At 52.6% G+C, this 23,502-nt stretch overlaps 1 protein-coding gene across 1 annotated transcript in view; it reads right to left on the minus strand.

Moving 5' to 3' along the window:
• Positions 1 to 4,226: 4,226 nt before the first annotated feature.
• Positions 4,227 to 23,502, minus strand: part of OCRL (OCRL, inositol polyphosphate-5-phosphatase) — a 20,210-nt gene continuing 934 nt past the window's right edge. The window contains exons 2-24 of the mRNA XM_026039034.1: positions 23,413 to 23,490; positions 23,094 to 23,173; positions 22,256 to 22,294; positions 21,680 to 21,790; positions 21,510 to 21,602; positions 20,973 to 21,093; positions 20,722 to 20,883; positions 20,068 to 20,169; positions 19,511 to 19,625; positions 17,703 to 17,819; positions 17,367 to 17,554; positions 16,262 to 16,373; positions 15,052 to 15,161; positions 13,990 to 14,125; positions 12,936 to 13,046; positions 12,472 to 12,637; positions 12,017 to 12,252; positions 8,705 to 8,728; positions 6,322 to 6,441; positions 6,016 to 6,100; positions 5,380 to 5,507; positions 5,099 to 5,210; positions 4,227 to 4,980 (exon numbers count right to left, since the gene is read on the minus strand). Of these exons, the coding sequence (XP_025894819.1) occupies positions 4,856 to 4,980; positions 5,099 to 5,210; positions 5,380 to 5,507; positions 6,016 to 6,100; positions 6,322 to 6,441; positions 8,705 to 8,728; positions 12,017 to 12,252; positions 12,472 to 12,637; positions 12,936 to 13,046; positions 13,990 to 14,125; positions 15,052 to 15,161; positions 16,262 to 16,373; positions 17,367 to 17,554; positions 17,703 to 17,819; positions 19,511 to 19,625; positions 20,068 to 20,169; positions 20,722 to 20,883; positions 20,973 to 21,093; positions 21,510 to 21,602; positions 21,680 to 21,790; positions 22,256 to 22,294; positions 23,094 to 23,173; positions 23,413 to 23,490 (2,671 nt within the window). The 3' untranslated portion in view covers positions 4,227 to 4,855. The remainder of the gene's footprint in view (positions 4,981 to 5,098; positions 5,211 to 5,379; positions 5,508 to 6,015; positions 6,101 to 6,321; positions 6,442 to 8,704; positions 8,729 to 12,016; positions 12,253 to 12,471; positions 12,638 to 12,935; positions 13,047 to 13,989; positions 14,126 to 15,051; positions 15,162 to 16,261; positions 16,374 to 17,366; positions 17,555 to 17,702; positions 17,820 to 19,510; positions 19,626 to 20,067; positions 20,170 to 20,721; positions 20,884 to 20,972; positions 21,094 to 21,509; positions 21,603 to 21,679; positions 21,791 to 22,255; positions 22,295 to 23,093; positions 23,174 to 23,412; positions 23,491 to 23,502) is intronic.

The raw sequence follows: 23,502 nt of genomic DNA on the forward strand, positions 1-23,502 counted from the left end.
GCCTCCGCGGGTGAGTGCGGGGCTCGGGCTGCTCCCTGCCCCGGCGCGGGGGCTGCGCCCCCGGGGGGCCCGGCTCCGGCCGGAGCAGCGGCGGGGACTCGGTGGGACGCGGGAGGCAGCCCCGTGGCTGGGCAGGGGGCTCCCGCGTGGGGCCAGGCGTGGGCGGCCTCGCGGTGCCCGGGGTGCCCGGCACCTCTGCCACGATGGTGCCCTTGCTGCGTGCAGAGCGTGGACAAAACACTCTTCACGGCAGCAACAGACCTCACGCTGCCCATGAGCTGAACAAGGGTCCTGGGGACTGAACATGGCCTGCTTGCTGCGGCCGCCCCAGGTGACAGCCTGGCGTGGGGCATTGGGCGGCTGGAGACAGGGCCATGGATGTCCAGCTGCCCCATCCACAGTGGCCGTGGGTTTGGAGCAGGTTGGATGTCTGTCTGGCTTGCAGCCCGAGCTGGACTAGAGGAGCAAAGATGCACTGGGATGGGGACGAGGACCCACGGGTGCCACTGTGCAGCCCTGGTGCCGCCCTCCCACCTGGAAGCCACTCAGCAGGGCAGCTGGGCAGCTGCGGGACCAGCAGCACCGGAGCCACGCGCTGCCACCGGAGCATCCCGCTCACGAGTGCTGGTGTCCCGGGTGGCTGCAGGATCAGGAGGGCGGGTGCCGGGGGGAGCCCCGGGCAGGGCACTGGGTGCCCACTGCTGGCCGTGGCCGCGCGGGGTGGCCGTGCCGGCAGCGGTGGCCGCGCAGGTGGCCCCGCTCAGGAAGCACTCGGCAGGCGAATGGCTCCTGCCCGGGGCAATTCAGGAAATGGGCTGTGCTGTCCCGGGGCCGCTGCCGCCTGCGCTGGGCCAGGGCACCGGGCAGCGGCCGCTGGGCTGGCTGCTCCCCAAGGGATGAGCTGCCCTCGGGGCCCCACGCTGGCCCCTGGGCTCCCGTGGCTCCCTGCAGGATGCGGGGGCTGGGGGAGGAAGAGGAAGCCCCGGCGGGCGGCAGGGAGAGGCGGCAGGAAGCGGGGCCAGCGCCGGGACCCTCCYGAGCGCGGCTGTGCCCCGGGCCCGACTGACGCTGCTCTTGTCACCCGCAGCGCCGCTGTGCCAGGCCCCAGATGGGAAGGAAGCGGAGCGGGGTCTCGCGCGCAGCCTGGTGCAGCCGCGGGGCGGCCGGCGCGGGGCTGGCCAGCGGCCGGGCGCCTGGCGGAGGCTCCGCAGGCCCCGGCCCCGGCTCTCGCACAAGGGGCCCATGCCCTTCTGACACAGGTGAGGAGCACGTCGGGGCTGCGTGGCGTGGGGCCACTGGCGTGGCACCAGAAGGACGCTCATTGATATGCTCGTTGATACCCATTTTTTTTCTTATTATTTTTTCTTATCTGCAGGGTGGCCGCCAGCCCTTGGGGCTCTCGTCCGCATCATCCGCTCTGCTTCTTAGCCCGGTCTGCTTGTCCTGGAGTGCCGGCCGCCACCTGTGAGCGCCGGCCTCACGTCACCTCTCCCCCGTAGCTGTCCCTTGGCGGCAGCAGCCGCGGGCGCCGGGTCCKGCAGGGGCCTCGGCCCCGCCGCCTCTCGGGGCTGTGCAGGGCCGGAGGGGACAGGGCACCCGGCGCCGCCCCTCGCTGCCGCCTCGCGCCGTGTCTCGGAGCCRGGGGTGGCACATCCTGCGCGCGCTGCCTTGGCGCACAGCACTTTGTCGGCCCGGCGGGAACAGGCAGCTGCTCCCCGGGGACTATTTATTCTCATGGTGCTTCCCTGCTCCAGCCAGACCCCAGGGGACCCACCTCGGGCTTGGGGGCTCCTCAGGGAGGGCAGGTCTACCCAGGCCTCGAGCGATGCTGGTGCCGGGCCGGAGAGGGGCTGCCCTGCTCGGGCGGGAGTGATTCCTGGGCATTTCATGGGGGGTCCCGCTGCCCACGCCAAGCTGGGAGGGGGCGTCGGAGCCTCATGTAAAACACTAACCCGTACCCAAGGGGACGCCTTTGCGCTCCATGATGCCTGTCCCTGTGGGTCACCATGTCTCTTTGTCTCTGTAAAGATTTCCCCTGTGTAAATACACCTTTGTAATAAAGAGTTTTGATGGCCAAAGACCCTTGCTGTGGGCTTGGGAGGGGGGTGAGGAGGGCAGCAGGCACCGGGGGAGCTCAGGGCTGGGCTGGGGGGGACGCACAAAGGGGCCGGGGGGGAGCGGGTTAAGGGGGGCCGCGGCGGGGCGGGAAGGCCCCAGCAGCTGGAGCGGGGCCTGTGGGGAAGCAGGGCCGGGCCCAGCTGGCCTGGATTAGCTCCGGCACGGGGAGGGATGCGCGGCCAGGCCGTCCGGCGCTCCCGCCGCCTCCCCCGCTGGGCCTGGCACCGCGCGGGGCTCCCTGGTGCGCGGTCGGCCACGGCCGCACGCTCCTCTGCCCTCTCACCCTGCGCTCAGGCCTGGCCCGGGAGCCTGGCCCAGGACCCGGCAGCCTCCGGGGGCGGCTCTGGGGGCCAGGCCCACGCTGGACACYGCGGTGGTGCTGCTGGGGCCTTGGTCGGTGGCCAGCAGATGCACAGCTGGGCCCTGACCCCGGCGCTCCGGTGCTAGGCTGGAAGGGGGCGGCCAGGGAGGACCCCCCGGTTGGGTGGTAGCCAGCCAGTGCCGCAGGAAAAGGCTCCTGGGCTGGGAGAGCCTAAGGAATCTCTGGCTTTTCCTGGCCTGGCTGGCTGCCCACGGGCAGGTGGGAGGCTGCAGGACTCCCGTGAGCTCCTTGGTGCCCCTTTAGCGATGGGACTGCAGCACCACCATACAGATGGGCATGGACATGGGACAAGGCACCAGAGCAGCATCCTCGGTGGGCCAAGCAGGAGGGCTGGGAGCCCAACCCAACTGTGTGGCCACCAAAGACGGAGCAGGTCCAACTCCGGCTCCATCCCTGGAGAGGGACAGGACTCGTCACCCTCTCTGGCATTTCCGCCGGCAGTGCCAGGAATGCAGTCGTGAGGGAACAATGTCGGCACCTTGCGCGGCTCCGTGACACCGCGGAGCGCAGCTGCCCGGGCACGGCCCCTGCTTGCAAGGAGCCGTCAGGAAGCAGATGCAGATGACACCGGTGGCCGCTTCCTGCGGCAGGATGCGCCCGGCTTTCTCCACTGCTGCTCCAGCTGCTGGAGCCAGCGYGGCTGCAAGGGACCGTGGTCCCCGTGTCTGCAGAGCGGCCGAGCTCGCTGCCCCGCGTGGGGACCCGCTCTGCGGGGACGGCRACGCAGGTCCCACCGTCGGGCACATCCAACGCCGCAGGAAAAGCCGTAGCGGGTCCCTGTGCACAAGCTGCTCCGGGTGCTGGGTGGCAGCCGGTGCCCCCGAGGGCGCTGGAGGCAGCAAGGGGGGCTGCCTGGGGGSCCCCCCAGGGCAGCGAGGACAGGGATGCAGCCCAGCGGCCCCGCGGCACAGCACAACGGCAGGCAGCGCTCAGTGCAAGCAGCGGCCCCGGCAGCCCCCGGCCAGCCAACCTGCTCGTTGCACAACAGAGGTTTATTCGGAACAAACGGATTCCCAATAAATAATGTCTTTTAAAAATTAAAAAAAAAAAAAAAAAGAAACAGAAGAGCACAAGGTACAGGAGCCTTGGGCAGCCAGGCCTGGCATGAGGAGTGCGGGACGTGGGTGGGAGCTGTGAGGAAGCTGCCCCGGGGGCTCSTCCGGCAGTGCCCCCCAAAAGGACCATGGGGGACGGGGCTCCCTGTCTGGGCCCAYGGCCCAAGCTGGCAGCTCCCTGCTTAGTGTTCTGGAGCGGACAAGCCTCCCTCTTTGCATCCATCAGCACCAGTCCCAAGGGTGCCCCTGTTTCAGCCCCCTCTGCACATCAGCCCCTGCCACGAGCACCAACYTCTACCTTGGCCCTCAGGTGGCTTTGTGGCTCATTCCTCCCTCGCCTGCTCCTTGCAGCACCTCAGAGGAGGCAAACAAGGGCACCCGCTGCCACCCTGTCCACCAGGGCAGGTCCCAGCTCAGCAGAGYCACGAGCTGCATCCTGCCCTGGGCACCCTGTTCTGTGCCCACACACGGGGACAGCCCCGGAGGAGCCATGTGGGACAGCACTGCCTGGAGCAGGGTCCTCCACCAGCCACCCACAAGCCCAGATGTCCCAGAGCAAAGCGAGGGCACGAGGGAAGGCAGGAGAGAGCAAGGCCCACATGCTACTGCTGGAAAACCGGGAGAGGAGGGGGCAGAGAACCTGGGTGCCATGGTACACATGGAAACCGAGGGAGGAGGGTATCGCGTGGCTGGAGGGACGATGCCAAAACGTCCAGATAACCCTCCCCAGTACGGCCATGGTCCTGCCTGCGTAGCACAGTGATGGGGTAACGGAGCGAGCTCGGCCGCCCTCGAGGCAGAGGTGCCACCACGCAGGGCAGGGTGCTGGCCAGCGGCAGCAGGACACACCAGGACACGTGTGTCACCCCTGMGGGGTCCCAGAGCAGAGCCGAGCACGGGCCAGCTTGGCCAGGGCCCTCCCAAAGCACCCACAGCCTCCGCTCTTCCTACACTGACTCCGGGCACGTGGGGGAGCAAAGGAGAGAGAAGCAGGGCTAAAGGGAGCTGGTGACCTGTGAAGGGAAGGCCAGGCTGCCGGCACGGTGATTGGGCACCAGCAGGGCCGCCTACATCCTAGGGAGAAAGCAGAAGGCTCCTGATGTGGATGGCAGTGCAATGAGCGTGCAGGTCCTCTGCAGTGGAGGGTAGAGCAGCGGGAAGGAGGAAACTGCTTCCTTTCTCACTGTAAACACGGCACTTGGAGCAGCCTAGAGCCTTCCARCCTTCGGGAACGGGCAGAGGCCTGGCCTCAGCCCAGGGCCTGGAGTGCAGGGCCCCAGCTTTGGCACAGCTGCGGGGCTCACTCCTCGTCCCCCGCAAGCAAGAAGCCGAGGAGGAAGCTGATTGCACGCTGGCGGTCTTGAGGAGTCTGTTTTGCCATGAGATTGGGTGGAGGCCGCAGGAGGAGGCTGGTGAACAGGGTGGCTGTGCAGGGAGGCAAGACACTGTTATCGCACATGGCCGGAGACCTTGACGGGCTCTGGGGAGGGAGAGCAGCCCAGGGACAGCGGCGACAGGGATGCAGGTGGCCGAGCGCTCTTACCGATCATGTTGGCACTGACGTTGTTGTCTTCTGAATATTTGAGGAGCTCCCGCAGAAAGGACATCAGGTAGCGAAACACGTTGCGGTGGCAGCGCGGCAGCTGAGAAATCACCTGCAGGGAGACAGCAGCAGGAGGCCCCCTCAGCAGCCGCCACTGCAGCTGCAGCAGCCCAGCCTCGGCAGGGGCGTCCTGCTCTCCAAGCCGGGGCCGGAGCCCGCCGGGGCGGCCGGGGGGCTGCAGAGCCCGTGCCGGGGGCCGCGAGGCCGGGGCAGCGCCGCACCTGGCGGCAGAGCCGGCTGTCGTGCGAGCAGTCGAGGCAGCGCTGGTAGAGCTCGTAGCAGATGACGGGCTCCGGCAGGGCCTCCAGGAAGATGAGCAGCGCTTCGGCCACCGAGTGGTTACTGCCCGCTGGGTGGTGGCGAGTCAAGGGGCCGGCTGCGTCCCGGCCTCCCCGTGCAGCTCCCGGCCTCACCGCCCACCCGCCGGCAGGGCCTCTGCTTCTTGCAGGGACTGCCTGCCAAGCTACACCCTGAGAGCAGAGACACCCTCCTCGGCACAACCCCATCCAAGGGAAACTCTGCTACACCCACCCAGCGCTGCCTTTGCCCATCGCTCCCTCCATGACACCCCAGCCCCACATTGCTGCTCGGCTCCACTCGTTTGATCATGCTCCTCCAGGGCACATACTCTAGTACTGGACACAACCTGGCAGCAGCCTTCAGCTTCCAAAATTTTGGCCCCATGGCTGCTTATCCATCAAGCCTTCAGCTTCGAGAGAGATTATCTGCATGGAGGGGACAGTAGGGAACTAGGTCTCCCAACAGGGACTCTGCCAAAACAAAGTCACAGACATTTTCTGCTGCAAGGGAGTTAGTGGCTGTCTGGAAAGCTCAGGTCCAGGTTTGGCAAAGGATACGGATTGTCTCGAGGATACTGGTGTCCAGGCAGTCAATGATCTGCTGCAGTTCCTCCTGCATGCCCGGTGTCTGGAACAGGTCCTCCTGCCAATGACAGTGGGACTGAGCACAGGCACAGACAAATTCACCTTCCCCACAGATGCTGAGAGAAAGCAGGTGGCCCCAAACAGCACCTCAAGCGCAGGGGAAATGCYGTGCTTTATAACAGTAAACTGAGTTTGATCTCCACATACTCCTGATGAACCAGATACAGTCTCCCAGGCCCTCAAGAGTGTCACTGCACAGGGTGGACTCTGCTCGCTCACCTGGTGGCAGGCGTTCTTGAACAAGTGGTCCACCAAGAGCCAGATCTCCTTCGGCACCTGCAGCGGCATCTCGCTCGTGTCCTCGCTCTCCAGGGAGCCCATCTGCAGAACGGACTTCTCCTGGTGGCAAAGAGCACACAAAGGTTCACAAAAACCTCCTTTCTTTTGTAACCGTGTGGTAAAGCCTGCCTAGAGATGGAAAGAAGACACACAGGACTCATGTGGTCASTGTAGCTGCTTTTACAGCACAGAGCCATCCCACCAGTGGTGGCAGCTCTGCTGCTTCCCATTGCCCCACAGGACCACAGCAAACAGCTTCAGCAGCGCCCCGGGAGAGCTTCCCCCGGACAACCTGGCTCCCACTGGATGGGTCTCCRGAGATAGGACGGCCTGTTCACACTACAGTGTCCACCCTGAAGCTGATGCTCTAGGGGATCAAACATTCTCAAGTTCCCCAATTGTTTTAGCTTCTGCCTTTTAGGTTAAATCCAACTGCAGCTCCCTGCTCAGYCAGACACTCTCATGTGGATGCAGAGTCAAGGACATTGATTTTACTGACTTCTGTGCGCTCTAATGAGCTGCTCTCTGAGCATTAAATTCAGTTCAGTTTTCTTAAGTTTCCTCATGGATTTTTCTTTAAGGAGATGAGTCCCTGCTGAATAGAGACTTCCCTCATCCCAGTGTCATATTTTCCTGCTTACTCATATGAGGCAGCTGATTAACTCAACTGCTTAGGAATCTCAATCGCTGTTACACCAATCTTTAACAYGATCGGCGTCTTCTTGCCTCAGTTTCTTCTCCTTTTAGTCCTCCATGCAYGTGGACGTGCTTCCAAGACGAAATGTCACTCTCCAGAAGCACATTCAGAAAAGCCCCCAAGAAGAGACTGGTGCAAGCGGGGACACAACCCAAGGACATGAGCGGAGAGGAGCTGCAAGGTGAATGTAGCTTCGTTTCTGCTGTCAGCTTATGTTACARCTGTGATCTCTGCCCCTGTGCAGAGGTCTGCCCTGTTGGGTCTGCCTTCAAACACCCCAGACTGGAAGCCCTGGAGTCCTCTCCAAGGGGGGCACCAGCCACACTAGCTCCGCTGCCTCCGGGCACCGCTCAGTTTTACCTCGCTGGCAGACACGGCGTCACCCTTCCAAACACAGCGGGAAGGATGGAGAGCCGCACGTTTGGTAGAAGCGAGTGCACTGCAGGTCTTCTCCAGCAGGGGAAATGCGAGGCCTATGAATCCCTGGGGAAAAGGAAGGGCTCTCTCCACGAGAAACCCCTCACTCCATGGAGATCTGCTGCTGGGTGTCATGAGGGCTCGATGCTGCCTGGCTGCGCGAGCCCCGACTTGGAGCTGCACAGAGATTCCCAAGGCAGGAGCCTGCCCAGCTCCTCACGGAGCCTCCAGCYCTCCCGGCGCGTTGGCCGGGCACCGAGCGCCCTCTCCTGCCCTGGGCGAGCAAGAGAAGGGAGCTCTCATCTCTGCAGCTGCTCCCGAAGGGAGATGTTCTGCAAGAGGGTGTTCCCAGGAGACGGGCACCAAACTCTTCTCTTTCCCACAGCCAGGAGAGAGTCTGGTTCAATATATAAGAGTCCACTACCTCTTGGAGAGGAGGGCATCCATTTCCTTTCCTRTTTCACTCTGCCACTGCACATGCACAGCCCGGACAGACAGAAGTGCCCCAGCCTGGGATGTTCACACAGTCACTCACACTGGTCATCACCGGGCACAGAAGAGAGCAGAAGCAACGCTGCTACACAACATCTGTCTCCTACCTGCTCCTGCAAACACAGCTTTGATGCCGTGGGCCTCCAGGGCAGAGCACAAGTGCAAAGCAGTGATCCTGCTTAGGTGACCTGAGCTTTGCTGCTTGTGGAAGCAGATGAACGTCTGCTTCCTACAGGAGGCCTTCGAGATGCTTCCAGGAGGACACACCAAGATGGAAACAGTAAAGGATTTCAGATTTTTAACTCAGTCCCATCTCCATATGGTTCAAAAGGCTATTATGGTGAGCCCATTTTATAGGCATCTTTAGAGCTCATTCAGATATGCCAAATGTAGCCTTTTTTTTTTTTTTTTTTTTTTAATCTGGAAAGATTCGTCTTTCCTGACTGGTTCAGTACAGGGTACTCTTTGCCTAAAGCAAATCAAATGAGCTTTAAATGGCTCAGCTGGACAGGTCCCATCTTGGCTACAGGGTCCTTTTGTGCCCCTATGTTTTCTCTTCCTTTCTGGAACCTCTGCTGCAGCGACAGACTTCGCTGGAGTCAACACTCCCCTCCGGACCCACCTCCCCTTCCCTCTCCAGCAGAAAACAAGGCAAAATCTCTCATCCTTCACAAAGACAAACAAGAAATAGGCTTCGCCAGGAGTCACTTGCGTTACCTTTTCTAAGAAGCTGTCTTCTCCCTGAGAGCAGAGTGGGAAAGAGAGAAGAGGAAAAGTATCATTAACAGACAGCCTGTGATCTAAGATTAAGCAGCAACCTGATTTGTGTGGTGAGAATCCACTGAGCGCTGCTTCCTTCGCATGTTTTGCTGACAGGGCCAAAGCTAAACCTGCATCAGGAGCTTTGGCTGCTAATTAGCAGAAATCCTGCTCACATGATGCATAATTCTGTCCGAATTTCTATGAAACCCTACCAGTGGCCTCGCAGCAGCACTGCTTACCAGCTGGTAAGCATTCAGGTGCAGGCAGGCAGAGGCATTGCCAGGAAGAAGTCCCCACTCATTTCCCTTCTTGAATCTTCCTGATATAAACAAATATCCCTGTATTACTGCAACCACCTTCCCCTGTGACCTGGTAAGTGTTATACCTTGGGCTAAGGCTGCATTTTGAGTGCGTGGCAGCTGTGTCACACACAGGCCCCCTAAGCAGCTTTGTGCAGTCGGTGAAACGAGTGCTTGTGCTCCAAACCCCACGCCTGTCTCACCCTAATAGCATTAACACCCTGCAAGCAGGAGCCAGCCCGAGGCCCCTCCAGGCTGCACAGCTGATCCCTCAGCTTAGGATGCTGCATTCATGGAGTTCCAAGGTAGAAGCAGGTGGCCCCAAGCTGAGGTTTGGTGGAAAAACCTTTAAGTGCAGGAGGGAAGAGAAACCTGCAAGAGCGTCAGGCTGGAAAGAGCAGCAGCAGCAGCAGCGAGGGGCATGGCTAGGAGGGGCAGGGACGAAGCCGTTGGCTTTCCCAGCCCTCCTGGCTCCTGCCCACATGGATGGGCTCGCTGCATGTGAACACAGCCCCAAAAAGACCAGCCTCTCAGAGACAGCAGCTTGCACAGATGTGGGTTAGCRCAGGGTCTTCTTGCAAGGCACAGAGGGAGGGACTGCACTCGCGGGTCTGGGGACACCAGAGCCACACTGCACAGGAGAGAGGCTTGTTTCGTAACCGCGTGACTCATCTCCCCCGTCTTGCTTCCACCTGGCTGCTCGCCCTGATGTTCCCTTCTCCTTCGGAACTGCTCAACACCGTTAGCTGTGGGAGACTAACCTACTCCTACCAAAGATTCTTCAACAGGCTCTTAAAGCCTAAGCAACCCCAAGGAAAAAAAAATAGGATGAAATACAAATACTGAAATCCTAAAGGAAAAATGCTCAAGTACTCGCAGTTTTTCCCGGRAGGACCAAGAGATGTATTTCAAAATAAGCTCCCACCTACACTTYGCTATCCTGCACCAAGCTGGCTCTCAGGCCCTTAATGTCCCCTCACATCCTCTACATCTTCCTCTGCTGAAGGRAACCTGCAGAATTCACTCAGCCTGAGAAAAGTCCTTGATGCAAAGAAGCAGCCCTGTCACTATATACATGCAGCAGAGGGTGCCTTTAATACACAAACAGGTTTTCTTCCTCATATGGAGCCCAAGCAACCGCTATGGGCATGTAAGTGGATGAAAATGTTTCCCTGCTGCAYAGCAGTTAATATCTCCACCAGTCTTCCTTGCAGAAAGTGCTCACCTTTTCCTGTCTGTAAAAATTTCTTAATCCACAAGTACGGTCAAAAACAACAGACCTAAACGTAGCTTTAGCTACTACAGTAGCTAAAGGTACCACAGGAGCTACTGCCACAGGAGCTACTATTACTAATATACAACTGTGCAGAGCAAATTTTAAGTCTTAAAGCTTGCTGAACATGCCCTGACTGAAGCACTACAGTCAAACTAACCTAACACAAGAGCCTGCTTCTTCACTGTGCATTCTGGCACATAGTGCCTTCATGTTTTGCTCTTTTAAGACTGTTTTGCTTCCTGTCCTCCTACATGCTTCAATGAATAACAGCAGAAGGAAATCTAGAGGGAAAGAAAGCGGAAGAGATCTCAAAGTAGATTTGGCTGTATAGAAAAGTAATCAAGTGTGCTCTCAAGGGCAGAAGGTAAGAGTCTAAGCCCAAGTTCTTGTCCATCAAGAGAGAAGTCCGTGTGTAGCACTGAGCAGGAGAAAGGAGGAGCAGAAGCTGACTGATGAAATGATCCAGCCCAAGCTGAGCACATGTCTAACAGAAGAATGATGATGTTGAGAGGTATGAAGAGCCTGAGGTCTAGATTAGTTGTTTGAATTGAGAGGTAAAGACTTTGTCTTGCCACCTGGATTCTGTTAAGCCTCCTCTTGTGATTATATAATAAAATTCATGGTACAAAAACGGTATTTTTATAAGTTGTCTGTGCAAGAACAGTTGTCACTTGCCACAAAAGGTGGAAGCTGGAAGACTGTGGTTTACTAAGGGGAAGAGAATAGGATTTAAAAGCACGTGGCAGTGGAGGCCGGCAAAGCCACATCTGCAGAACAGCAGCATCCCACTGGATGAAAACAAAATGCACAGACAGGTGAAACCACAAGTGTAAGCAGGAAAAGKTATCAGAAAAAATAAAAGAGTTAGACTGAGCTAATGTTTTAGTTGAAAGAAAAAGAAATGCCTTTCTTGCCTGATGCAAAATGGACAAAATCTGAAGTTTCTAAATCTCACTGAAGCAAGGCCAGGAGAGGAAGTCATAGAAGAAAAACAAATGCAGTCTGAAAACAAGAACTGGTATTAAAAATGGGGTTTACCATCTATGAGAAACCTAAAGGACAAGAGGTGTCTGGGACATGACTGCACCACCACATACTCCTACAAATGGCCTCAGAGGGATGCAGATCGATGCTAGGGCCTGATGAAGCTTGCAGAGAGGAGATATCATCCCTGCACTGATGAACCTGCTCACTGTGGTCAGTGTGATGGGGACTGACCATCATGGTTTTGGGATGAGACATTTGCTGAGGTGCATTAATCAACACGTTGAACATTTATCAAACACTTTTTGCAAGTCCTTGTGCTTCTGAGCAGTGCAAATGCTGCAAGTGTCCAAAGGAAAAGGGTATTGCAGCCCTCACCACTACAGGACAACCCAGGCACTCAAGAAGAGAGCATTTGAAGCATTTGAATTCAATTTCCTATGGAACACTGATGCAAAGTATGGTGTTTGGAACTTACTTAAAGAGACAGAGGAAAAYTGTGGAGCTGAGAAGCTTGAAACACCACGTGAAGTTCTGGAAGAAGCAAGTCAGTTGAGAGATAATGCAGCTGACCCAAGCAGAAAATATTACTCCTGGTTTTAGGAGTAAACAGCAGGGAATTTGCTTTCTTCCCTGTTAACAGACCCACAAGGTGAACCYGGGATGCTCATTCACACGAATCTGCACTCCACAAATGCTGCTACTTACCAGGTCAATGAGCTTGGTGACTGGAACTTCTCGTATTGGCCGTCTCATTCGGCACAGTGCCTCCAGGGACGTGCCAAAGCAGCTGGGCAGGTAGCTCCCACTGATGGTGAGAAAATAGTCCTTCCCTCGGTCCAGATGAAGGACAAGAATATCCTCAATTTTATCCTCGCCCGAGTTCAGAAGAGTCACCGAGTCCTTACTGACGTACACGTCCAGGGAGATGTCCACACTCTCATCTGAAACAGGCAGAAGCTCTCAAGAACACATATGCACTGTCCACAAGGAATGATGTGCACAAGGATGCTACGGGGACAACGGCCTCAAGACCGAGCAAGACAGAGAGACAAGATTGGTGGTAGGAAAGGTGAGACACAGGAAAGAGGGRAGTACTGAAGAGGGATGGGGTGGCAGCCTACACCAGCACACACTAGAGACAGCAATAAAACTCGACTCACTTGGYTCCAAGTAACCTTCACAAGGCTCGGCTCGAAGCCAGGGCTTACAGTACTGGTTATCRTTGAGTTTGGGGATGAAGGAGAAGTGACAGGTGACCTGCCCATTATTGGTGATCTGGAACTTCTGCTTCTGCAGCTGCCGGAACTTCACATTCTCAAACTCAAACTGCAGAGCAAAKAAGAAACAAATCTCATTAGTACCCAGGAAGGGACACAGCTGGGCAGTCCTGCCTGCAGTGGCAACCTGTAACTGGGAGGTGCCTGCACTCCTAAGCTCTTAGGAGAAGACCTGCCAAGGAGCCAAGACAAGATGTTGTTTCTATTCCAATTCCTGGTAGAAAGAGGTTGAGTGAAATTTAATTTCCTACGGTTAGTGCAGTGAATCAAAGTCCTTAAAGGACAATCTAGTACTTCTAAAGCTGCCTTGGTTGGGAAGTGGATAGTGTTTCAGGTTTCATCCTCACTTCTCTCTTGCTTAGCTCCAGCGAAGGCAGGAACTCATTCTCCATTCTGTCCATCATACGAACTATGTCTTCAAACACCTTCCGGTATCTCTGATCATCCACAACCTTTACCTGTGGAAGATCAGAAAAAAAATTGTTCAGAAAAGTTTCTAAATACCATCAGAAGAACTTTGGTCATGAGTAAACTGCATTAGAAGTGAAAGACTTCTCCAAACACTTCTTGTGTGCACTTCAGAGGTTAAGAGAATTTGCATAGGTGGTCTTTGAAGTTACACAAGCAACTTCAAGCCAATTTAATCTGCAGAGATGTTACCAGGATCTTTCTGGTCAAGGGATTCAAAGAAAAGAAAAATCCACTACTGTGAAACTGCTAGGGGTGAAAGCAGTGGCATCTTGCACAATTACTTACAACTTTTTAAAGGTATGAGGAGAAATATCTCCCTGAGAAGCTGCTCAGACAGCAGGAGCTAGCAAAAGTGGACACGGGCTYTTATCTCAGCAGGCTAGGAACCACAAATATGTTCCCAACCATTCACCATCAAATTCAGATGTGAACCTGCAACACTCTCTCTTAACACCACAGTASAGGTGACGTTATGACAGAAGGCACAAGTGTTCACTGTCCTTCACTGGGAAACACAGGAGGAACCTACAAACTCCTCCAGAGCTCATTCTCTTGGCAGGTATCATAGGATATATCTGGAAGCWAAGTAGCACCATTAGAACAGTCTACTGGATTGTCTTTCTTTTGGCTACAGGACCCACACCTCCTGGGATAAACCTTAGCAATCACCTGCATTAGTGTGTAACAACAGCATCTCAGCACTGCACAGCTAAACTGCAGTGCACGTGAAGACCACAGATGTTGAATCGTTTGCTGCTTGGAGGCCAGCAAGGCTGCCAAACAGCAGCACAACTGCCCAACGGGCACTCCTTATTTTTCTTTACTTTATCCCTCTGTGACAGCATTCCCACAAGTGTCTTGATTCCACAACCACCTTAAAGGAATGAACAATCACGSCACGATTCTGCTCCAGCATATAATGGAAGATACCCCAATGTGGAAAAGYGCGCTGACTGGCTTGTGATCACTAGTCTTCAGGTCCATATGACTGCGATACCGGAGCTGATCTATGTTCCCTCCTCTCCAGAGGATCCGATCACACCATGCTGGCACACGACACTTCCCACTGCAAAGAAGCACAGGTTACCACGGGAATCCCACACTCCGAAAACCATCCAAGCTGTTTGTTCTCACGGCCAGGCAACTCCCCACAACCCATGGCTGCACCAGCAGTGATGGGATGAATTCCTGCCTCAACTCAAATACTTAGTCCTTTCTTCCTCTTTCTTCCCACTTCCCTATATGGCAGTTAAATTCCTGCCCCTTGCAGCATCAGAAACAAAATTATCTCAAATAGGACAGTTCCCACAGCCTGAGCTCATGGGTACAGTGACCCAAGCTGCACTTGTTTCTTCTGCTGCCAGACTTTATGGCACACTACAGCTTGACCCATTGCCCATTTTTTCCACTGCAGAAAATCTGCTCAGCCATTACCACCAGGTTACAGAGTCTGGATCCTGGATTATCCTTCTTCAGTTTAAATACTGTGCTGGTTGATCAATACAGGCAGAGTAAAACCTGACTTKCTATATGGCTTGCTTGAAATTCTTTCTTGTGAGTTTCTGCACTCAGAGCAACCTTCAGCAGCAGAAGCAGAAACGTCTTATGGTCCAGGTCCTGGTGGTGTGCGAGTCAGGGGACAGTATGAATCAGAAACTGCATTTCTATCCTTTCAATTCCTTTTATACTGTTCCTCTGTCTCTAGTAGCTGTAAGAAGTCGTCCTAGTGCAGGTCTAGGAGTTCCTTCTTTACCCTCTTTCATGCTTTGGAGTCAGCAACAACTGAGTTTTCAAGTCATGTGCCTAGACATCATATACAGCCTCTGCTTATTGTGGAAAGTGCAGGAAATAAGGGACTAAAACCTGCCTGTYTACTCCAGCCATCACTGTAAAATTGAGAAGTATTTCTTGCTCTAGGAAGCAGGAAATCATGTTCTATGAGAAACTACTTGTTAGGTCATAGGTAAACTTGTTTCTGGGTGGCAAATTTACCTGGAATCCCAGCGATCTGTTTTAGAGTCGTATTTATATGTGGGGATGAATTTAATCTCTCCCTCGGTGAAATCAGCAAACGCTTTCTTTTGAGTCCGCTGAATATTCAACTAGAGGGAGGGAAAGAACATTTATTAAAGGAGAGAGAAGGAAAAAATCAATCAATCAATCAATCAAACAGAGGTACCTAGTGCTGCACAGTTCTTGCACAGTTCTGGAAGGCAGTTACAGACAGAGCATTTGCATACCATGGGTATGCAGATCACCATAGATTCTACTCTCTATCCTCAAAAACCACACCTCAGAAACCACACCTTTAACAAAGACAGGARTTCAGCACATCCACGGATGTTTTGCTAAACACACAGAATACAGGTCAACACAGCACTGCTTGCCAAAAYGCTCAGGCAGCATAAAAAAACAGTAAAGGGAAATATTACTCATTCCACTTAGGTGTTAAATCTCTTTGTTAGTTTGCAGGCTCAAGTATCACCGTCATTAATATTTCACTGCCAATCATTTTAGCAAAAGCCCCCAGAGTGTGCTTGGCTGACAACCTGACACTATCTTCCTTTTCTTGTGATCTTCTGCAAAATTTCCTAGTTTCTTCTCACAAAAATCTAAGCTGCAGTTGTTTTCTGCAGGAAGTTCTGAAATACAGTAAAAATGAACTACAGACAGAATCAATCATATTGATCATTAAACTGTGTGTCAGAGATATTGTATTATATTATTTTTGTTCTTATTTCATGGATACAATTCTTCATTTTGAAGGGACATCTGGTACTGTCTCAGTTTCCAGGGTGCTGCAGAGAAACACTGAGCAGGGCAGACTCCAGCACAGAATTTAGGTCAGATTAGCTGAGCAGAAAGCCTTGACTACAGGCGCTAGTCTCCAAATCAATATCTTTTCCAGGACATTGACTATGGAAGCTTTTATCACTGTTACAAACTCAAACACTCCAGCCTGTAGTTTGCATGTAAGTGATAAATCTTCTTGTGAGAGACAGAGCAGTACAGTTATTCTCTGAGTAATTCGGTTAATCTCAATATTAAACACAGTCTATTTTGGCTTAAAGGATAGCAGAAAATCCATGTCACCAAGACATTCCAAGTTCAGCCTAGAGTCTATTAATCACAGGGTGTCTGTGATAACAGCCAAGCCAAGATGATCAGACAAGCACTGAGCAAACAGGTGGAGTTCACTGACCTGGTCGTACATCAACAGTTTCTGAAGCTCATTCTTACTGATCAGACTTTTCACCTCACTGGCATCAGGGAGACAAAGCCTGTAATTCAAGTCTCCTAACCAGATGACAACACTGAAAACAAACATGGAAGAGTCAGTACTTAGCTCATAAGTTACATGAAAAAGAAGAGAGGTAGGAGAACAGTTGGCTGCTAGTCATTAAGGCTGAGACACTTGGAACAACAGAAGTCTTGGAAAGCTGACAATAGAATTTTTTTGGGGTGGCACATAACAAAAACACTGACTCCATCTCCTTTGCAATCCCACATGGGATTGAAGATTCAATTTAATGAGATACTTRAATTTCAGTAGTCTGAAAAAAAGCCTCAAAAACATCACCAGTCTGTGCTGAAATGAAACTAGCATTTGCCAGCTGTCTTCACAATTTCTTGGGCTATGAGAAGACCCTCTAGTGTGCAAACTTTACTTTTGTATAAGCGAATGTTTGAAGATTTTTTGTATTAATATATTCTGCATTTCATTTTCCTTTTTCAATAGTTCAAACATTAAGTACAGAAGCATTAATTGTTTGTATATAAGTTYATCTAAATTTAATTCACATGCTTTCTTGCAGGCTTTTTGACTTCATTTAGATAACTCAACACCACTGTGACTCCAGAAAAAAAGCAAGTGTTGCCTGCATATCATCTGGTTCAGAAACTGAAACAGCAATCGTATGTACTTGTTGCTCAAAAGAACCTAAAAATCACTCTCTGCGGAGCTTCTCCTGTTCCTGTTCTTCCCTTCCTTCCACTGTTCATTCTGCATTTCTCATCACAACTCCTGCACCAATTTCTTTAAATTCTGTAACATTCAGCCACCAGCTTGCGAACGGTGCTTGCTGAAATAAAATATTACATACAACATAGGAGAACAAGGCTGCTGGAGACAAGTCGTATATGCCACAAGGTGACCACTAGTTTGACTGCAGGAGCTCTTGCACACGGGAGACCTTGGCATTTTTAGTTATATTTTTAAATAAGCCAAAAAATGCTTATTTATTGGACACAAATTACTGTTGCTGCAATTTGGCTGTCAGGAATGGAAAACAGCATGAGAAACTTACTCATGTTTCATGATGTTGAGCTGAGGTAGACTGTCATGAGGGGTTATGAAACTCATCCGCGCGCAGATATCCTTGTAGTCCTGATTTCGCCGCTCGAAGTCCTCCACGTGAGCGGCTAAGTGGGAGTTGACAATGCAGAACGTCGTGTTGTGGAACACGAACCTCACAGCCACTCCACCCTTGTTACCCTGCGAGGAGAAGGGATCGACCACCATTGGGCAAGAACACACAGGAGGCACCAGGGAGGGTAGGGGAATGGAACAGAAACGTGAATAAAGCACTGTGCCACTTCTCACATGGACATGAGGGAGTGACAAATTGGCCTAGGTGACTCACCAGCTTTCCCATGATCCCAGTGCCCACAGTCTCTACCATGATATCCTTGATATTACTCATCTGATCCTTCCTAGCAAACACAAGTAGCATCATCCCAACCAGACGGACCACTTGCACCTGCAAAAATAAAAGGTACTTTGAACTCCCAGAGCAGCAGTGGAGGAGCACTTCTGCTTTGCCCATTCCACCTGATGCTCTGGCTCCTCTGAGCCTCCCTGGCCCCCAACGTGCTTTGTACTCAATTCCTGCTTGCAACACCACCCAAAGGACCTCCTTTGCCAAAGCTGGTGTTTGGAGGACAGTCTATCAAACAGTAACTCATACACAGTGATGCTGAACTCAGTACACATCCAGCTCCTTGGTGCCTCTCTATAGTCTTGTGAGGTATCAACATGCAGGGCCTCTTCCTTCAGCTGCAATCTTTTATCATAACYACTACTCTTATCAGAACAACTAGAAGTTGAGCAGGCAGTTGCACATATCACAGAAGGCTTCTGGTTATGAACGTCACTGACGGCTGTGGGGTTCAGCTGAAAGGAGGTGCTTATCTTTGCTTTCACAGAGCTACAGCAAAACCACCAGAGCAAAATGGCCAGAGAAGTACCTATTTCCTGTGGTCAAACGAGCCTGACATAYAGGGTATCAAAAAACAGCATCCCTATGCTATATGATCTGTCTGTTTCCTGAAAATATTTCTTCTGCAATGGAGAGCATCTTTCTGGACGCAGACTGTGCATCTGCCTTTCTGCCCAGGTCTGGGGTCCCCACCTCCAAAGCGAGGAAGAAGCTCTAATCAGCCTAAGCATGCAGTCCGCTGTCTTCATTATCACATCATAAAAATATTAAGTATCAGGATTAAGCTTCTGTAGTGAAGGAGGAAGCTTAAGCCACCCCCACAGTGCCACACTGGAGAGCCAGAGCGTTCAGCAGGCTCTGCAGGACTGCAATTTGCATGCAACCGATGGTCTTATCTAGGGTTTCAGGCATTTCCCCCTGCCCGCAGCCATATCATCCTCTCTCCTTTTCACATGCACGAGAAGAATTTGCCTGGAAAAAAATAAACAAACCCAGCAAAACAGTAAAGCAGGAACATGAACCTCTCTTCACTTCAGGTCCTGATGCCTAGCTCCTCTCTTTGAATCCCTATCCAGCACCATACACTGTTCCTGCTTATGATTATCTGTACCACACAGCACTGAGCTCAGCCCAAAGCAAGCACAGGTGTGTGACACAAAAAGTACAGGCTAAGGAAGGAGGGGACACCGGTTAACATACTTAGAGCYGCTACCTATGGCAGAAAAGCAGATTTGCTAGAGCAAAGCCAAAACCCAGCTGCTTACTCCAAGCCAGCCAGAATCCAGCTATCACAACTGAAGAAGCTCCATCCCAAGGTAGCCTCCTCTGGGAGATTGCTCTGGAGCAAAATTAATCCATGCCTTTACAGAAAAGCTATTTATTTCATTTACAGTTCAAGACACATCTGTTTCTATAGCACAAAAGTGCAACAGTAACAGAGCCTTTGAACTCACTACCGTGATTTTATTGAGCACATTACTTTCCTCACACCTGCTTCTCTGACTTCAGAGTTATTCTGATCTCTGTCTTTATGAGCAAAGTAAAATATTCCTCCATGACTGTGAAACAGAAATAGACTCTCCAGGTTCATTTTCCCATGTACACAACACATGGGTACACACATGCCAGCTATGCCCTTGATTCTTCTGTTCTCTGCTCTTTGATCAAGTGAAGAATGGGGCAGCCCACTTCTGTTTTCTTACAACAATCCCGTATAACGAAACAGGACTCACTTTCTTATACTTAGCCTGAGGGTGCAAGGACTTCTCCACAGCAGTCAGCCACTCGTGCTCCTTTACAGAATCAAAGTAGAAAAAAGCCTCCGTGCTGAGGTCCATTTCCTGGAACCTAAAACCAAGCCAATTTAGCACATCCCACCTCTCCTACAAATCAGACTCCTTCCACAAGAGGGTCCAACATGCAAGTTTGAGTAGCTATTCTTGGAAGAGCACCAGAATTTCACCACAGTGCCTGAGAGACCTTACTGAAAGGCACTCTAGAAACCGTCTCTCTGAGAGGCATTACTTTTAGTCTGAGGACAACCAAAGGCTCAGGGGATGCATCAAGGAAAATCCACTCTGTTATGCCATACCAGCCTCCTGTTTAATCTAATGTTCTCCCTCATCTAAATGACTGTTTTCCCCAAGATTACTCCTCCGAGTCATAGCTCTGCTCTGTGGAACCTTTTAGAGCATGGCAGGAACTTAAAATAAATACAACCCACTAGCGCCCAAGCAAGAGCAACAAGAAACCTAGCACTGTAAGGAAGTACGAGGTCAACACTCCTCACCCGATGCAATAGATGTCTGGAGGCTCTGGGTCACACACAAGCCAGGGCTCCAAGCTGCTGTCTGGAGACTGCCCATTCACATTCCACGTGCCCACAAAAAACCTGSAACACAGAAGCAGCCAAACCATCAGAAAACAAAATAAATCCTGCAGCAGGAGTGCACATGCAGCAGCACACAGGCTGGGAGTGGATGCAACATGTGAACTGTCAGGGTCACACGGACTAGGGGTTAACTGAAAATACTAGGTTTGGCATCTGAATAAACTAACCTGAAGGATTTTACTGAATGCAGCAAAATAGAAGACATTTCATTGGGGTCAGCAAGTGACTTCTGGTTCTCTAAATTCACTCCATATATGATGACACTATGACAGTTTAGCAGCCAGATCTGCCTTTATCCTCTTTCTGCCCAGCTGCTTCAGTCTTACTCAACGGTTGAGAGATCTGATACACCCACGGGTAACGATGCAAAAGGAGAAGMAGCACTGTAGACTTCTGTTCATTCTGAAGTGCACAGACCCCTTTCAAGCTGACCACCCAACAGTAGTGGTCAGATTTGAAACCYGGCCTAAACAAGAGCTCATGGAAGAGAGGAGAAAGCTGTGTCTATCTATGTGCACCGTTTTGAGTGACAGCTCTGGAAGCGACTCTGACCTGAAGTTCTGTAGGTTAACATACTCCTCCTCTCTCTTGGCAAGCACGTGTTTGATGAGACCTTCTCTTTGCCCYGACTGGGTGTTGGGCAAAAATATTTTGCGCATAGTGTTGGTTACTTTTGGCTGGTCCCTTGATGGCCCCTCTCTCTCTCGATGAAATCTAAGAAGGAAGCAAGAGAAGAATTAAAACCGGTCCTGCTGTCTAGGAAGGGAAGAAAAAAAAGGGAAGAGATCCACCATGGTACTTACTGCCTATTTTGAGGCACAGGAGGAGGTGGAGGTTCCCGGCGAGATCCCATTTGGTGGTTTTGCACGTTTCTTTTCTTCTCCAGGCTTATTGCATTGAAGTCATCCTCAAACCCCAGATCTCCTATAWGGAAGAAGCCAAGCATAACACCCTTGAACAGTTTAAAACAGCTCAAAGCAAGAAGGAAGCAATATCATTCTACAGAAAGTGCAAGAGCAAATGGCAATGGTGATACATCATCTCTGATGACATGGAGCGAGAGAAACGGGTACTAACCACAGGCCAAAGCAGCACAGAACTTAACCTATGCAACCCAAGGCACTAGACAAGACAGCACTCGATAACAGGCAGGCCAGGGCAAGCAAGCCCAAGGACTAGGATGTTTTATTTTCTGCAGGATAAGGTGGTGTCAGGAAACGCAGCAGAAGCACTAGCCAGAGTGCTGAAGGCAGCATCAACCCCGACAGCTCCCTGTCACCGACAATCCCACTTCTACATGCTGATCACAGCACATATAAAGCACACAGTCAATTCAGTACCTGAAGCAGGGGCCTGTGGCAAGCCTGAGACATTCTTCACTTGATGCCAGCTGTCTGAGTCCTTATTTTCAGCAGGAGAAGCTTTCGACTGGGCTGGGAATGAAGAACAGGCATATCAGAAACCGCTCGTGATCTGAGGGTTTAACAAATGCAACTCCAGGTCTGGTTACCTTCCTGGATGCTCTGTATTTCTGAAAGGAAGCTCAAGCAACGCTCCTCATCGGGGATTTCAAAGAGCCGCTCCGCTGTCTTATCACCTTGTATCCGGATCTTGCAGCCTGCTTCAGGCACAAAAACAGACATGCAGATCTATAGTCCAGTCCACACCACAGACCTTATGCCCTCCCAGTGGCCAGGCTTAGAGCTCGTCAACAGAAGTGMACACCCACTTATGTTCTCCTATGCAAATCTGCATCTAAACTAGGTTCCAAGTCAAATAAATGGAAGGGAAATGCAAAACGTTAAGAGGGCTGAGGGCTTGGGGAAATAGTTAGGAAGTTAAAGTTTAACCAAATGGCAATTCCTCATTGGGGCATTTAAGTAGTGTTTATCCTACCAACTGAATGCTTACTAGGAAGCCGAAAAGAGCCGGATTACAGCACTACAGAAAATGCAGTCCATATCTAACAAGAAGACAAACACRGAGTATGGAAGAACAGTATAAGAGAGCAGGCAAAAGAGGGAAAGGCTTCTATCTGTGACCAGCATGCTGAGAGCTGCGGCCGTGTTGTGGTTGCACAACTTACTGTTTGTCGCTATATCAATCAGCAGAGTCTCTTCTGCTTCTGGAAGAGAGAAAAASAGGATCAAGAAGGTTCACATTGAACGCTGGGATAATTCAGGCCTCAGTAAAAGCATGCTGCCTCCTTCCAGCCACAGGAAGAGTCCTGGCAAAGGAACTTTAATCTACATCCCTACAGAAATAACGGCTCCAGCAGGGAGAAGAGTCAAGTTTGGACAGCCTAGACAGACGTTCTCCACAGTCAAAGTGCCACGGGGARATTCAGAGCTCTCCTATATGGGGACGTTCTATTCCACATCAGCATAGTTCCTCTGAAAAGCACCAACCTGACGTTTCTGCACTCAGAAATGCCTGTGTATACACGAACAAAAGCTTCTCCCCATATGAGCCTACCAATGAACTTCAAGGACGGTGACACTATGGGTAGGAACTATGCTCAATTAGACAGAGAGCATTTTTTTACCCAGAAAAAAAGGGTGTTTTTATCGCTCCCAACCCTCATCATTGTGGAGAAGACAGCTATCAACAGCCACGAATTTTCAGTCATGACAGACACGACATGACAGCAGCGACTGGCTCTGCGTGCCAGCCAAGCCCAGCTCACGTCTGAACCAGGCAAGCTCATCGCAGCTGCATGCTGAGATGGAAACACTCCGCGCCCTGTTCTGGGAGAAGAGGAGCAAAAACTCGGAAGTTTCAATTCCAGGAGGGCACGTTCGATCCGCACGGATGCTCAGGAGGCAGGCGAAGCCGCCCCCGCCGCATTCACCCCGTTCCTGCTGCCAAAGGGCAGGGGATTTCTGCCAAACCGCGGTCAGAGCCTCTTGCAGCGGCGCCAGTACCTTGCACGCATTTAAAGCGGCTGTTGATGGGAATATAATCCGGATCAGCGTGTTCCTTCTCTCGGGAATGGATAATTACCCTGGGGGCGGAGAGGAGGCAGGTGAGAACCCGACGCCGGTGGCTGCCGGTGCCCGGGACGCGCGAGGCCGCGGCGGGAGGGCCGGGCCCGGGGCACCGAGACCGRGCCGGGACGCACGACCCGAGGGCCGCTCTCCGGTTCCGCTCGCGGCCCGGAGTGCGGGGATCTCCGCTCGCGGAGCCCCGGGCGCCCGCCCCGGCTCCCGCGCCGCCACCGCAAGGGCCCGCCGCGGTACTCACTGGTGGCGGCCGTGCCGCTGGCCCAGGCTCAGCACGCACGGGGCCCGCCGCCCGCCGCGCACCTCCTCGCCCGCCACGCTCAGTGCCGGC

This window comes from Nothoprocta perdicaria, unplaced genomic scaffold (genome assembly GCF_003342845.1).
Source record: "Nothoprocta perdicaria isolate Ctin4 unplaced genomic scaffold, notPer1 scaffold_22, whole genome shotgun sequence".
NCBI classification, from domain to species: domain Eukaryota; kingdom Metazoa; phylum Chordata; class Aves; order Tinamiformes; family Tinamidae; genus Nothoprocta; species Nothoprocta perdicaria.